The sequence below is a fragment of the Echinops telfairi genome, unplaced genomic scaffold, assembly GCF_000313985.2.
Source record: "Echinops telfairi isolate 266 unplaced genomic scaffold, ASM31398v2 ScPeMD7_7424;HRSCAF=8462, whole genome shotgun sequence".
Lineage (NCBI taxonomy): Eukaryota > Metazoa > Chordata > Mammalia > Afrosoricida > Tenrecidae > Echinops > Echinops telfairi.
The window spans coordinates 28,358,923-28,371,144 of record NW_022111324.1 but is presented as its reverse complement, the minus strand read 5'-3'; the positions used below and the strand labels follow the sequence as shown (position 1 = coordinate 28,371,144).

The 12,222-nt window shown below is 39.4% G+C and overlaps 1 protein-coding gene across 1 annotated transcript in view; it reads right to left on the bottom strand.

Annotated features, from left to right (window-relative positions):
• Window positions 1-12,222, bottom strand: part of HMCN1 (hemicentin 1) — a 562,350-nt gene that overhangs the window by 432,334 nt on the left and 117,794 nt on the right. Inside the window, exon 2 of the mRNA XM_004706670.2 lies at window positions 2,809-2,879. Within this exon, the coding sequence (XP_004706727.1) occupies window positions 2,809-2,879 (71 nt within the window). The remainder of the gene's footprint in view (window positions 1-2,808; window positions 2,880-12,222) is intronic.

Genomic DNA, 12,222 nt, shown 5'->3' with positions numbered 1-12,222 from the left:
GGGTAGGGAGGGGAAAATGAGGAACTGATACCAAGGGCTCAAGTAGAAAGAAAATGTTGTGAGAATAATGATTACAACAAATGTACAAATGTGCTTGACACAATGGATGGATGTATGGATTGTGATAAGAGTTGTACAAGCCCCCAATAAAATGATATAAAAATAAAGAGCAATTGTTGAAACCGTCCACTGTAGAAGGAGAGTGGGATAAAGTTTGATGGAAGTGGGTGAGATTTGCAATGCAAAGGAATGGATGACTTAATTGACCAAAGAAACATAACAGAACCTGGGAATATGAAGAGTCCAGTTGAGACAGGGGCTTTAAATTTACAGTGGAATCAGTTTTCCAAGTTGTTTGACATCCACAGCAGCTGATGACTCCGGGACAGTACTGAAGAATGCCAAGTATCTGCGGTCATACAAGCATGAGCGTTTGTCTGGTGATTTGAACAGAAATGCGATAAGCGACTGAGCGAAAGGTTTTCATTTATTTTGATTTTTGGTGGTTGCTGTTAGTGGTGGTGGTTGACTGTGCTTGCTTGTTTCTTAATAATGGAATGTAAAAACTGCATTAAAAGAAAGTGATAAAAAAAGAGAGTGACCATTCTGAAATAAAGTACAGAGGCCAGTATCCTAGAATAAAGTATCGGCTGAAGAATTTGATGAAAACGAAGGATACGTTGTAGTGAAAGAAACTTAACCAAAAAGCTAGGTAAATGAAAATTACCAGGCTTGAATGAGTTACTTAAGATATTAAATAATTTGGGGTGAAGACAAGTTCCAGAGATGTCTATGTAGATAGAGCCTTAGATGTTGTAGATGAAAGGTCATTGCAGAAGAACAGATCCAGGAACTGAAGGTCGGCTAGCTAGGTCATTCTCATGAATGCTTCAGTCTCTGAATATGATGGAAAGGTAGCCAAAAGCCAAGTGTCAATATCAGAGATGAAGGATAGAGCTTGCCACAGAAATCTGGGAATAGTAAATAAACACTACTAGACCTTGAAGGGTAATAAGAGCGAAAGAGCCTCACTCAATGAAGGAGTTACAGAAACGAAAAAGATTGGGGGATAATCTCAAAGCAGTAATGGAGTAAATGTAGACATCTATCCAACTTTCACAACCTGTGCTCAGAATAATATTAAAATCCATGCTAGGGCCCACTTTCTTTAATAACAAAATTAGTGAAGGCTGGATGTTGAAAGCAATTTAGGATAGGCTTCTAGCCAAAAGGTTGGTGGTTCAAACACACCAAAGGGCAATATGAAAGAAATGTCTGGAAAACTGCTTCAGTAAAGATTCATCAAGAAAGCCTAGGTAGTAGCGCTGCTCTGTAACACAAGGGACCAACTTGGGTTTGTTTATTTGTTTTTTAACAACAAAAATAGTTTTACTTATCGTCAAAAATTTCAAAATACCAAACATACACATCTATATCATGGACTATCAAAATTACTGTAGTTATATTTTATTGTTGGTAGGGAAGAAGTCTGAACTGTTCCTTATATTTCTAAGAGAAGAGACTAAGAGAATAGGTATCCGCAATTGTTTTTCCCATCAGAGAGTAAATAGTTTAAGCTTCGCAGATCAGACAAAGAGCTGCCCTGGTGTCATGGGTGGAGTGTTCGCCTGCTCACCATAGGTCAGCATTCCAAACCCACCAGCAACGCCACGGGCGAAGAGGAGACTTCCTGCTCCCATCACGAGTTATGGCTGCAGGTTCTGCTCTTGCCTTTAGGGTGGCTGTGAGTGGCACCAACACAATGACATTGAGTCTGTTATACGCTTGTGATTCATTGTGATTCACTCTTTCTTTCGTGCTTTCATTCATTTAGAGAACAGACCATCTTTGTCACAACTATTCAACTTTTTGTTGTAGCATGAAAGTAGCCTAAGACGATGCATCAATGGCCTGGTGGGGCTGTGTTCTAATAAAGCTTCATCTACAAAAGCAGGCAGGGAGCAGACTTGGCCTGGGAGCAGTAGTTCACTTGGGTCTACTCTGGAGTCGCACTCTTGCCCTTTCTCTTTACCTGTGCACTTTTTCTTAACAGAAGACGGAGTTATCGACTGCTAACTTTTGGAGTAGGAACAAAGTTGGCCCTCCCTTTGTGATTTCTTACCTATAAAAAGCAAGGTTCCTAGTCATCTAAAATAGTAGGACATTTTGTGAGTACCCCCTGCTACTGAGTATATACCTCATCTTCCGTCAGAGGAGGCGTGGCTGGCATGATTGAATAGCTTGTGGCTGGTAGGTCAGTGTGCAACACACTAAGCCACCACGGCACCTTTGAGGTGAGTACCCAAACTCCTGCTACTGAGTCCATTCCATGTATAGAGACCCAATACGGCAGGTGAGAGCTGCCTCTGAGTGTCTGACTTCCTGTTTTCACAGTAGGAGAGAGCCTCATCATTCTAGATTGGTGGGTCCCAACCACGGACCTGTGGTTGCCAGCTCAGTCCATGGTGCATGATGCTGCCAGTGTTGCTTTTCAAGTAAGGATAAAAAAATCAAGGAATTGTTAGCAAGCTACATTTTCTACACATAGGGTCTCTATAGGTTGGCATCTGCTCTATGAGAGCGAAAGTAAGCATTAGTAATAAAGATAATTTTTTAAATCCTACATGTCCCTCTTCGACAATCACTGCTCAATTGGTTCAGAATTCAGGTGATAAAGACAGACAGTGTTTATCCTGGTTCCTAACAGCCCAACAATGCCTTCTCACATATTTAACTGTAGGAAAAATCAACCACACACCACCATTTTACATTCCCTAAAAAGAAGTAAAATTAAAAGCAAGCACTCACCTGAACATAGAGCTCTCTGAGTTCATACTGAAATTTCTTGGGATCGGTGGTGATTGTAACTGGCCCAATTTCTGTGAAGGTAAAAATGGCATGGGTCAATAAAAGCCAGCAGTAGGTTTCAAGACTTTACTATTTTTTACATGCTTTCCCATGGTGCACCACATATTTAAGAATAAGAACAAAACACCAACGAAAGGTTGTTTTTCAATGAATAGCTTATAAACCATAAAAACTTGCTGTAAATGACATAAAATTACATTCTTAGTTTTAGTAAATACTCAAGGGAGTAAAAAATGGTGTAGGATAGTCTTGAGGTCCAGATATGGTCCTTTCTTACTCTAGTGGACGAGTGCCTACTGGATTGCTAACTAAATAAATCATTTACTTATTCTACAATTAAGTTGTCTCCAGGATAATGTACAAAAAGTATCTACACTTTTCAGTAAATTCAAATGAAAATTATAAAAAAGGGGAAATAAATAAATGAACTTTTACAGCATGTTATGGATTGAACTGTATACTCACAAAATAATATGCTGTGAATCCTAACCTCTAAGCTTGTATTACCATATTACCATATGGGAATGACATACCTTTACTATGGTGATGAGAGAGGATTAGTATAGGGCATGTTTTTTGACCAGTCTCTTTTTAAATAGAAAAGAGATTAAATAAACAAGTGAGTAAGCAGAGACTGGGAGAGAGAGATGCCAAGCTAAATGAAGGTTGCCCCAGAACAGAAGTTCAGAGCCAAGGACCTTCCCCCAGAGTCCACGTAAGCCGAAGCTTTCCCTTAGAGCTGAAGGGGCTAGCTGCATTTGGACTTCTAACCTTCTAAATTGTGAGATAATAAACATCTATTTGTTATAGTCTCTTACTTATAGGCATTTCTGTTATAGGAACACTAGATAGCGAAGACACTGTGTAACTGTCTCAACCACTTCCTTCCCTATTGCTGACTATTGCCATTCTCCTGAGCTGGCTTTGCACATTGTAATTTCCTTAGGGGCAATGGCTGCCATTATGAGTGCCCTAATAGAGCGCGCCAGTCACTGCTTCAAATGGTAACTTCTGGGGCCTCTGCATTCCCTGGACAGCAAAGAACTAACTTTGGGGAAGATGCCAGTCTAGGAAAAGTTAATGGTGTACTTATCATGTAGAACAGAGTATGTCTTTGTGAAATACCAAAGATTATGTTCTTAAAAAATCTTTAAAATAGATAAGCTGAAAGTAGACCTTATGAATTAGAAGGTAGAAATCATTTTCTCTGAAAATATCATGTATTTAAGTAATAATATTAACATTCATATGAGCATTCATATATGGACATTCCTTATATTTTTCTGATGGTATAAGCTGGGTTTAAAACTATAATGTAAAACTATAATACAAAACTATAAAGATATTTAACATTTAGTTTTACAAAGCATTTTCTAGCTTCAAAGGCATACTGCTAGTTGTAAAGGACTTCATAGCTTCAACGGATAATAATTAATTAGCCAGACTTTCTGTAATGTTCTCCATGTGGTACAAAACAGGCTTTAGAAATAATGAGGTAAAGAAGAAAGAAGGCACGATTTGTCTGTCATAACCCATGTAATTTTCTTAGCAATTACATGAGGGAAGACAGCTCCATCCTTCACTATAGATCAGAGACACCTTGCAGTATGTAAAAGGAATGATGAAGATACTGGAGAAGCTCTGAGACAGTGCAAACATCGGCATTCCATGCAAAGCAGCGCAGTTACTGGCTGTGTCAAAGTCATGTCCCAAGAATACGGAAAGTCCAAGAAGCCTACTCCCTCAAGACTAAACAAAGGCATATTTTTCAATGGAATGCAAAACAGCAAAGAATATGCCAGGCAGTTACACCCTGACATATAAATTGTCAGCAGCATTGTCAAGCCAAGCTTCTATGTTTCTACATTGGATAATGCTGAAATAATCCTAGGATTTAAAACTCAAGAAGTACAAATAAATACAAAGGATACGGGGGTTTGGGGACAATTGCATAAGAATAAAAATGTATCCATGCAGGAACCTCATCCATAAAAATAAGAACATTTTAAATAGTTCTGGATATATGCTGGTTCTTCAAGAATGGAGATTAAAGGACGCTATTTAAAAAAACAAACTGGGTCGTTTCCATTTTAGTTACCCAGTCTCAGATATACACCTGCTTCTAACAGAGATAAAAACATTTCTGCACACCACTCTGGACAGCTGAGATAAATCTTGTATCAGTTCTGAGAAATACTCTGGAGGCAAAGGCTTGCCGATCTGCCACAGCCCTCCAGCTCTCAGCATCCTTTTCAGCACGCTTGGATCAAACGACATGACTGCTTGGCAAAAGCAATCCTCCTCCCTTCAGCACGTGCTTTCATTCTCTTCACTCACGGGAGTCCTGTGCCAGTTACGTCCTTAGCAACTTCCCTCGCTCTTCCTTTCGCTCATGCTAGTTTCATCCCCTGCCAAGCCTTTGAGGACATGGAGCAGGTACAAGTTCGTCCTCTCGTCCTGCCTGAACATGGCCCTCTGGTGCTTCCAGAATCAAGTGGGAGCTCTCCAAGGCATTCCAGGCCCTCCCTTGTATTTGTCCAGTCTTCAGACTTCGTCAACACTCTTTGCATAAGGCTACTGTTCATGCTTGTCATTCCCATGGCCTCCCCCACTGTCATTTATCTCTCATGCATGTCTTCAGGAAAGCCCCAGTTAAGTCCTTATGTCCTTCATCCAGATCCTCCTCCCCGCCCTTTACTTTTCTTTTAAGGTTTTGATAATGTTTGCGTATTAAAAGGGTGGAAAAAATGAAGGTGCATAACATTCCACAGAATGCAGACATCCCTTATTAAGGTCTACTTTACTCAGTTGTTTGCAAAGAAAATGCACCAAAAAATAAATGTAAAATCATGAGCCCAAAAAACTTCTTAGTAGAGTTAAAAAGGGATATGGGACTCAACCCCCTTGTTATACAAATGAGGAAAGACAAGGTTCAGAAAGTGCAGAGTGTTAAAACATTGAGAATGAAGAAAAGGGAAAATATCTTCAATAGCATTTTCTACAGTGCATCCAATACACTGGGTTTCTCTCTCTTCCAAGCTCCCTGCTCTAGCAATGCTTATGCCACTATCGTTTTCTCCAAGTTCCCTCTGGACCCCAAGCAGATGGGCCATGCTGAGTCCCTAATTCACCCACACAGCACCCAGAAATCTTTATTGTCACATGCCTGGATAATATCCTTAATAGAACACATTTTTCAATGTGAAGAACATTAATAATTTATTAACTTACTTTCCCCAACTGAAATCCTGAATCGTTATCGCCGTTTTGAAATCCTCTTTCATTCTTTTAGAAAAGTTGTGGGTTTCTTTCCCTTTCCTCTAATCAGTACTGCTTCACTACTTTCCCCATGTTTCTTTTGTGCTGCAATTTTGCATCTGTATTTTTATCCTCTATACTAGACCATCAGGATCATAAATGCGTTCTTCCCTGTGTTATCTATCACTGTTGCCCAATAGCTATGATACATGCACAACAAGACATCATTGGAAAATACCTTATCAGATCTAGTTAACAAACATTTATCAAGCACTTACTATATTTGGTTACCGCTGACAACCCAAAGATATTCAAGCATGGTTACAATCCTGAGAGTCCAGGAAAGAAGTTAAAAAATGCAAATGAGCAATTACAGCACAGGGTAGTACATGCAGAAACAGAAGTGCGAAAAAGGTAGCGAGGCAGCGCTGATTAAAATAGGGGAAACTAACTTTTGTCTATCAGGAAGAACCAAGGACAATTTCAAAAAGGGAGTAAAGATTCAGGATTTCAGTTATGGTAAGCAAGCAAATAAATTACTTTATTCACTTAGTGTTCTCTTGAATGTTGTGTCAATTCTATGAGGAATGCCTGTATTAGTCATCATCAAATTAAATGAGTTATCATCAAAAAATTCTCCAGAGGCTGCAGCAATGAGATCCAATACAAAAACTCCACTAGGTTAACTGGTCTCTACCTCAGACATAATCTGAAGACTTAACTCTGAAAATTCATGGTGTCTGAGAAGGCTGAAGGCAACTGTACTAAAATGGTTTAACTGTCAGTAGGCAGACAATCATGATCTTGCTACATCAATGCCCTATATGCTGTATTAAGATAGATATTATTCTGGTAAGCCTGTGAAGAAAATTCCCAGTGAATATGATTGTAAATTTTCCTTGGCAACCAACTCCCATAGTTTGAATCTGTACAGGTGAATAATGCAGGTACTGTGATATAGAGTTAGCCCACATTGGCTCAATATCCCTCTCTCTACAGTGCTTTAAAAAAATTAGTACCAAGGGCTAATAAAAAAAATATTAACAGAAGATCTTTATGCCCCAGGGAGATAATCAATAAGACTCTCTACCATAAATTAACAAGGAGGTTTTAAAAGGGAGCCAAGGAAGACAAAAACCATTTGGGGATCACACTAAACCCTAGCTTCAATCTAAGAAAAATTAGTTTTTATGTCACGGCCCTGCTTGGGTCTTGCCCTTAGGAAGGGAACACAGAAGATATGGGTGCTACAGCCAGGTGTGGTGAAGAAATTAGATGATGCCTTGCTATCAGATAAAATAGTATCTGGGGTCTTAAAGGGTTGTTTCCAAATAAATAGTATGGAAGGATAAGATACCTGTATTAGTCCCAATAAGATGGTTTTGGGGGAAAAAAAACAAACTGTTCGCAACAATTTTACAACTTCCACTGGCCCTAGATGAGCATCACAACAACCTCACGAAATAAGTAGAACAGATCTAATTCTCTAGACAATTGAAGCTTAGGTGATAAGCCAAAGCTACCTGTCCTCCAGGAAGGTTATCCTTGACTTCCTACTGCTACTGCTCTGAGGGAGAAAGATGAGGCTGTTTGCTCTCATAAAGGTTTGTAGTCTCAGAAACCCTGTAGAGGGTGGTCAGGAGTTGGGATAGACTGGATGTCAGTGGGATTGGGGATTTGTACCTAGGACATCATCGCATCTGGCACATGATCGTATGATTTCCTGGTTTCTTTACTGGTTCCTTCACTCAATGTTTAGCACCTTCGAGAAAGGAAAAGGCGATCTGGTGGCACCATGGGTTGCGAGCAGGGCTCCTGACCTGGAGAGTCAGCAGTTGGAAACAACCAGCTGTTCCATGCGAGAAGGACGAAGCTTTCTGAGCCTGCAAAGGAGCGACTCCCCAGAAGGCCGCAAGGAAGTTACACTGTCCTTAATCTATAGGGTCCTGCGATGTGGGAATCAATTCAATGGCAGTGAATTTGATTTGTGTTTTTGTTTTTTAACCACAACATTGGCAGCTCCAATACAAGGAGGGGCTGGTGATCTGAAAGATCACAAACATTGAAAACTCGATCGAGCACAGTCTAGTCAGGGACACCTGGGTCACTGCTAGTGGAATCAACTCTATAGAAGCCATCTTCCTGTTGTTGTTGTTTGTTAATATTAACCAAAATATTAATTTGTGTTTTACATTAATCTATTGAGGCAGATTTTCCACACATGGAAGGACTTCAAAAAATTCAAGAAAAAAGAAAATTTAAGGACACTGGAAATTTTCCACAAACTCTTTGAAGCCTCCTCATATAGCTCATTTCAGAAAGCAAAAGAACTAGTAAAGTAACACACACTATCATAGCACTAAGGAGCGTTCCATGCTTCAAGAGAACACTTTTGCTTAAAAAAGAAAGAAAGAAATACCATGTCAGAGATTCTAAGGAAGTCTTTCCTCTTTTCCGTAATTTTGTGATTTCCTCTTTCCTGGGGATTTATCAGATGGTTGGCTATAGTTCCAGAATCTCAGCCATTGTTCTCCTAATCTGAGTCGCTTGATTGTACTTGAGAAAATAATGGAAAGAAGTCCATAATATACTGTTTTCTTTCACTGCTTCACTTGGCAAGATTGGCATCCAGTTCCTCACTTCCTTTTCCTTTCCACCAAGAGATTGTTGCCCCTCGTAGTGTTTCTTTACGCAGAGCAGTTTCTGGATGATTAGGATAATGTTTGCTGCCTTCTGGGGTAAAAATGCTGCCTGTACATGATTTGATAGTGGTGCTCACAATTTCTTCATTGAAAAGATATATATGGAACATTTGATCTTTTATTTATAATAAGTTACAAATGTATTAATACATGACAAACTTAAATGAGAATCTCTAACTTCATTAACCACCACCCATCTGGCTGTTTGTTACACTGTGGTGGTTTGTACTGATGATGTATGTTAGCTCACTGGTATTTCAAATATCAGCTAGATCACCCCTGGTGGACAGGTTTCAAGGGCACTTCCAGACTAAGATAGACTAGGAAGAAAAGCCTGGTGATCACTTTCCAAAACCCAGCAATAAGCACTTTATGAATCACAACAGTTTACTGTCTAATATAGCTGGAAAATGTGCTTCCTAGTTTGGAAGGCAGTCAAATTACACAGTAGGCACAACAAACTCAAGCATATCAATGAACAAAAAGATGGGCACAGGACCCGGCAACATTATGTTCTGTCATATGAGTTGGTCATGAATCACAGTAGACTTCATAGCAGTTAACAACAACAACAACAACAAAGTATCAACCAAGTAATCATTATTTGTAAGGCATCATCGAAGAAGCACAGAAATATATGAATCCAAAGGACTGACATGATGGAAGTTTACATGTACGAGAGACCAGGCTCGAGTTGGCACTTGGAGAAAAAGCCAGATCAACCAAAACCAAATACAAAAACCAAGCTCACTGTCATTGAATCCATTCTGATTCACAGGGACCCTACAGGACAAGGTAGAACTGCCCCTGGGGGATTCTAAGACTGTCGTCACTCTTTATGGCCGTAGAAAGACTTGTCTTCTCCTGCAAAGCAGGCTTTGAACTTTTTACCTAGCAGTTAGCAGCTCAACTTGCAACCACTACACCATCATAGCTGCTGGCCAGCTCAATAGAAGATGAAAAAAGAGCAAAGAAATTCCCAACTTCAGGCCGTGGCCTGCTCAAAAGCCCTTTCATGAACCGGAGCTCAACATATTCTTGACTCATCTAAAAAGCTGACGTTCAGTTAATTAACTTAGTACATATCAAGTGAATGCCTTTTATGTAGTTAGGATGAATATACATATTCAAAGCACCACATGTTTTTCTGAATAAAATTAGTAAATTATATTCCCTGCTTTGGGAGATCACAGAAAGTAAATATAGATTTACTTTCACTCTTGCCATCTTGATCTGCAACCACTCTTCTCAGATTGTTCTATCCTCACTCAACTAATGTTGCCGTCCAGTCTCTGTTTTGAAAGATTCGCATCTAATCCTTAAAAACACAGGACCATTTCTTGACTTTCAGCTGAGCCAATATATTCCAGGACTCACTTAACAGAGTGCATCCCTACTCAGACGAGAACAGGTAATTTTCAGGATGACTTAACTTCCTTGACTGATTATTTTGGCGACAAAGTGATATTTTGCTGTGTTTCATAAAATTAAGGCTAATGATGAATCCATGTATAACATGTTATTTGATATTGAATGAAACAGCATTCTACTTCATTGCCCAAAATATTTATTCATGCTGACAATAGCTTCTATGCTAACTTTAAACATATGCATCTGTTAAAAATTGCGGATAGTATATGTACAATGCAAGGATTAGTTCACTTCACGGCCTGCTGAAACAGGATATGGAAAAGATCAGGAACATGGCCCCATGAATTCAGCAATGTCACACAGCTGTTTAGAACAGGAAGCAACGAAGAATGCCTTCATAATTGACACCGGACTTTGAGGTACACTGAGGAGGATGTTATTGCTCAGGCTGGCACTCAGCCAGGCCAGCAGCACTCTGTGCAAAGACAGCCGTCAGATTTTTAATGCTCAGCAAAGTCCAGACTCTGAGTTTGGCATCGAATCCTAAATATAAAAGGATGTCTTCCACCATGCATTGTCAGGGTATTCTCACAGAGACTAAGAACATAAAAACAAAACATTATTTGATATTTGATAAATCTGATTTCATTTTTAAAATGTTCCAATGTAATCAAAGTCCTCCAAGAGCAAACAAAAAGAAAATAATACCTTGTTCAAGATCATTATTTGAAATTTAAATCATTATATTCTTCTTAGAAAATGTGCTTGAAAATTTAATATAAAAATACTGGAAATAAAATCCAAGTTATAATTGTTGTCTGAGATCATTTTTTAACATCAATGTTTAAAAAAAATGTATTTGTTATGGACAAACAAAATAAAATTATATAGAGGTAAAAATGTTGATGAAAATAAAAATATATCTTTTAGCAAGCTTTTAGAAAAGGATCATTGATATTGTTCATGTTTCCACATTAGAAGAATAGACTTAACATCAGCCTTGATTGTTTCCACAAGATCTAAAGAAATTTATACAACCCTTTGATCATGTTTTCAGGGAAAATACAATTTTGTGGTCCAAAGGACCTACTTACGAAGTAAACATTTCACGTGCAAAAAAATATAAGAATCAGATACAGTACTAAAAATATAATAGACATTCTTTAAAATACATATTAAATGATACACCTTTGGTTTTGCTTAAATGCTTTAAGAAATGGGCAGTAAATACTTAAGGATACATACAATTAACAGGAGAAAGCAGAAGCAAACAAACACTTTTCAAGAGAGAGACCTTGAATACAGCAAAGAGAAGTGTCTGAGCATGGGGTGCTTCATGGACTCTAGACCCATGCAGTTGTACAGAAGGGACCCCAATTTGGGAGTTAATGGTTTGCAGTCACTGTCTTGAATTCTTAATATTTTCATCTTGAATATATTTGTTAAGAGAAGTCCAATGCAGCGATGGAGCATGCCTTCGGAGCTTGGACCCTGGACACATGCGTGGTCTTACCTCTTTCCTTCAGAGGAAGGGTTTTCTGCCACCCATTTTCCTACCCTGATGCCCCAGGTGCTACTCCAAAGCCCCCTCCCTGATCCTGTCCCACAGCTACTTTCTGGACCAGCAGGCAGCTTACACCATCTCCAAACACTCACAATGGGCCAGATGGCAGGTCTTAGCATACTTCTTATCCACTCCCAGGTCAAGTACCAACTGAGGCTGGGCAATGAGGTTTATTCACCCTTGGAAAATGCCTGTCTTCCAGAGCCTGCAACAGGGCAGCTTCCCATGAGAAGGAGAGATAGCTGATACAACTTTACTAAAGGCCTATTCCAAGAGAAGTCCTGATGGCACAGTGGTTACCCATACAGCTGCTAACCAAAAGGTCAGTAGTTCGAAACCAGCAGCTTCACAGTGGGAGAAGGACAGGGCTTTCTATTCCTGTAAACAGTAACAGTCACAGGGCAGTCCTACACAGTCCTCTAGGGTCACTGTGAGAGTCGGCAACAACTTGATGGCAGC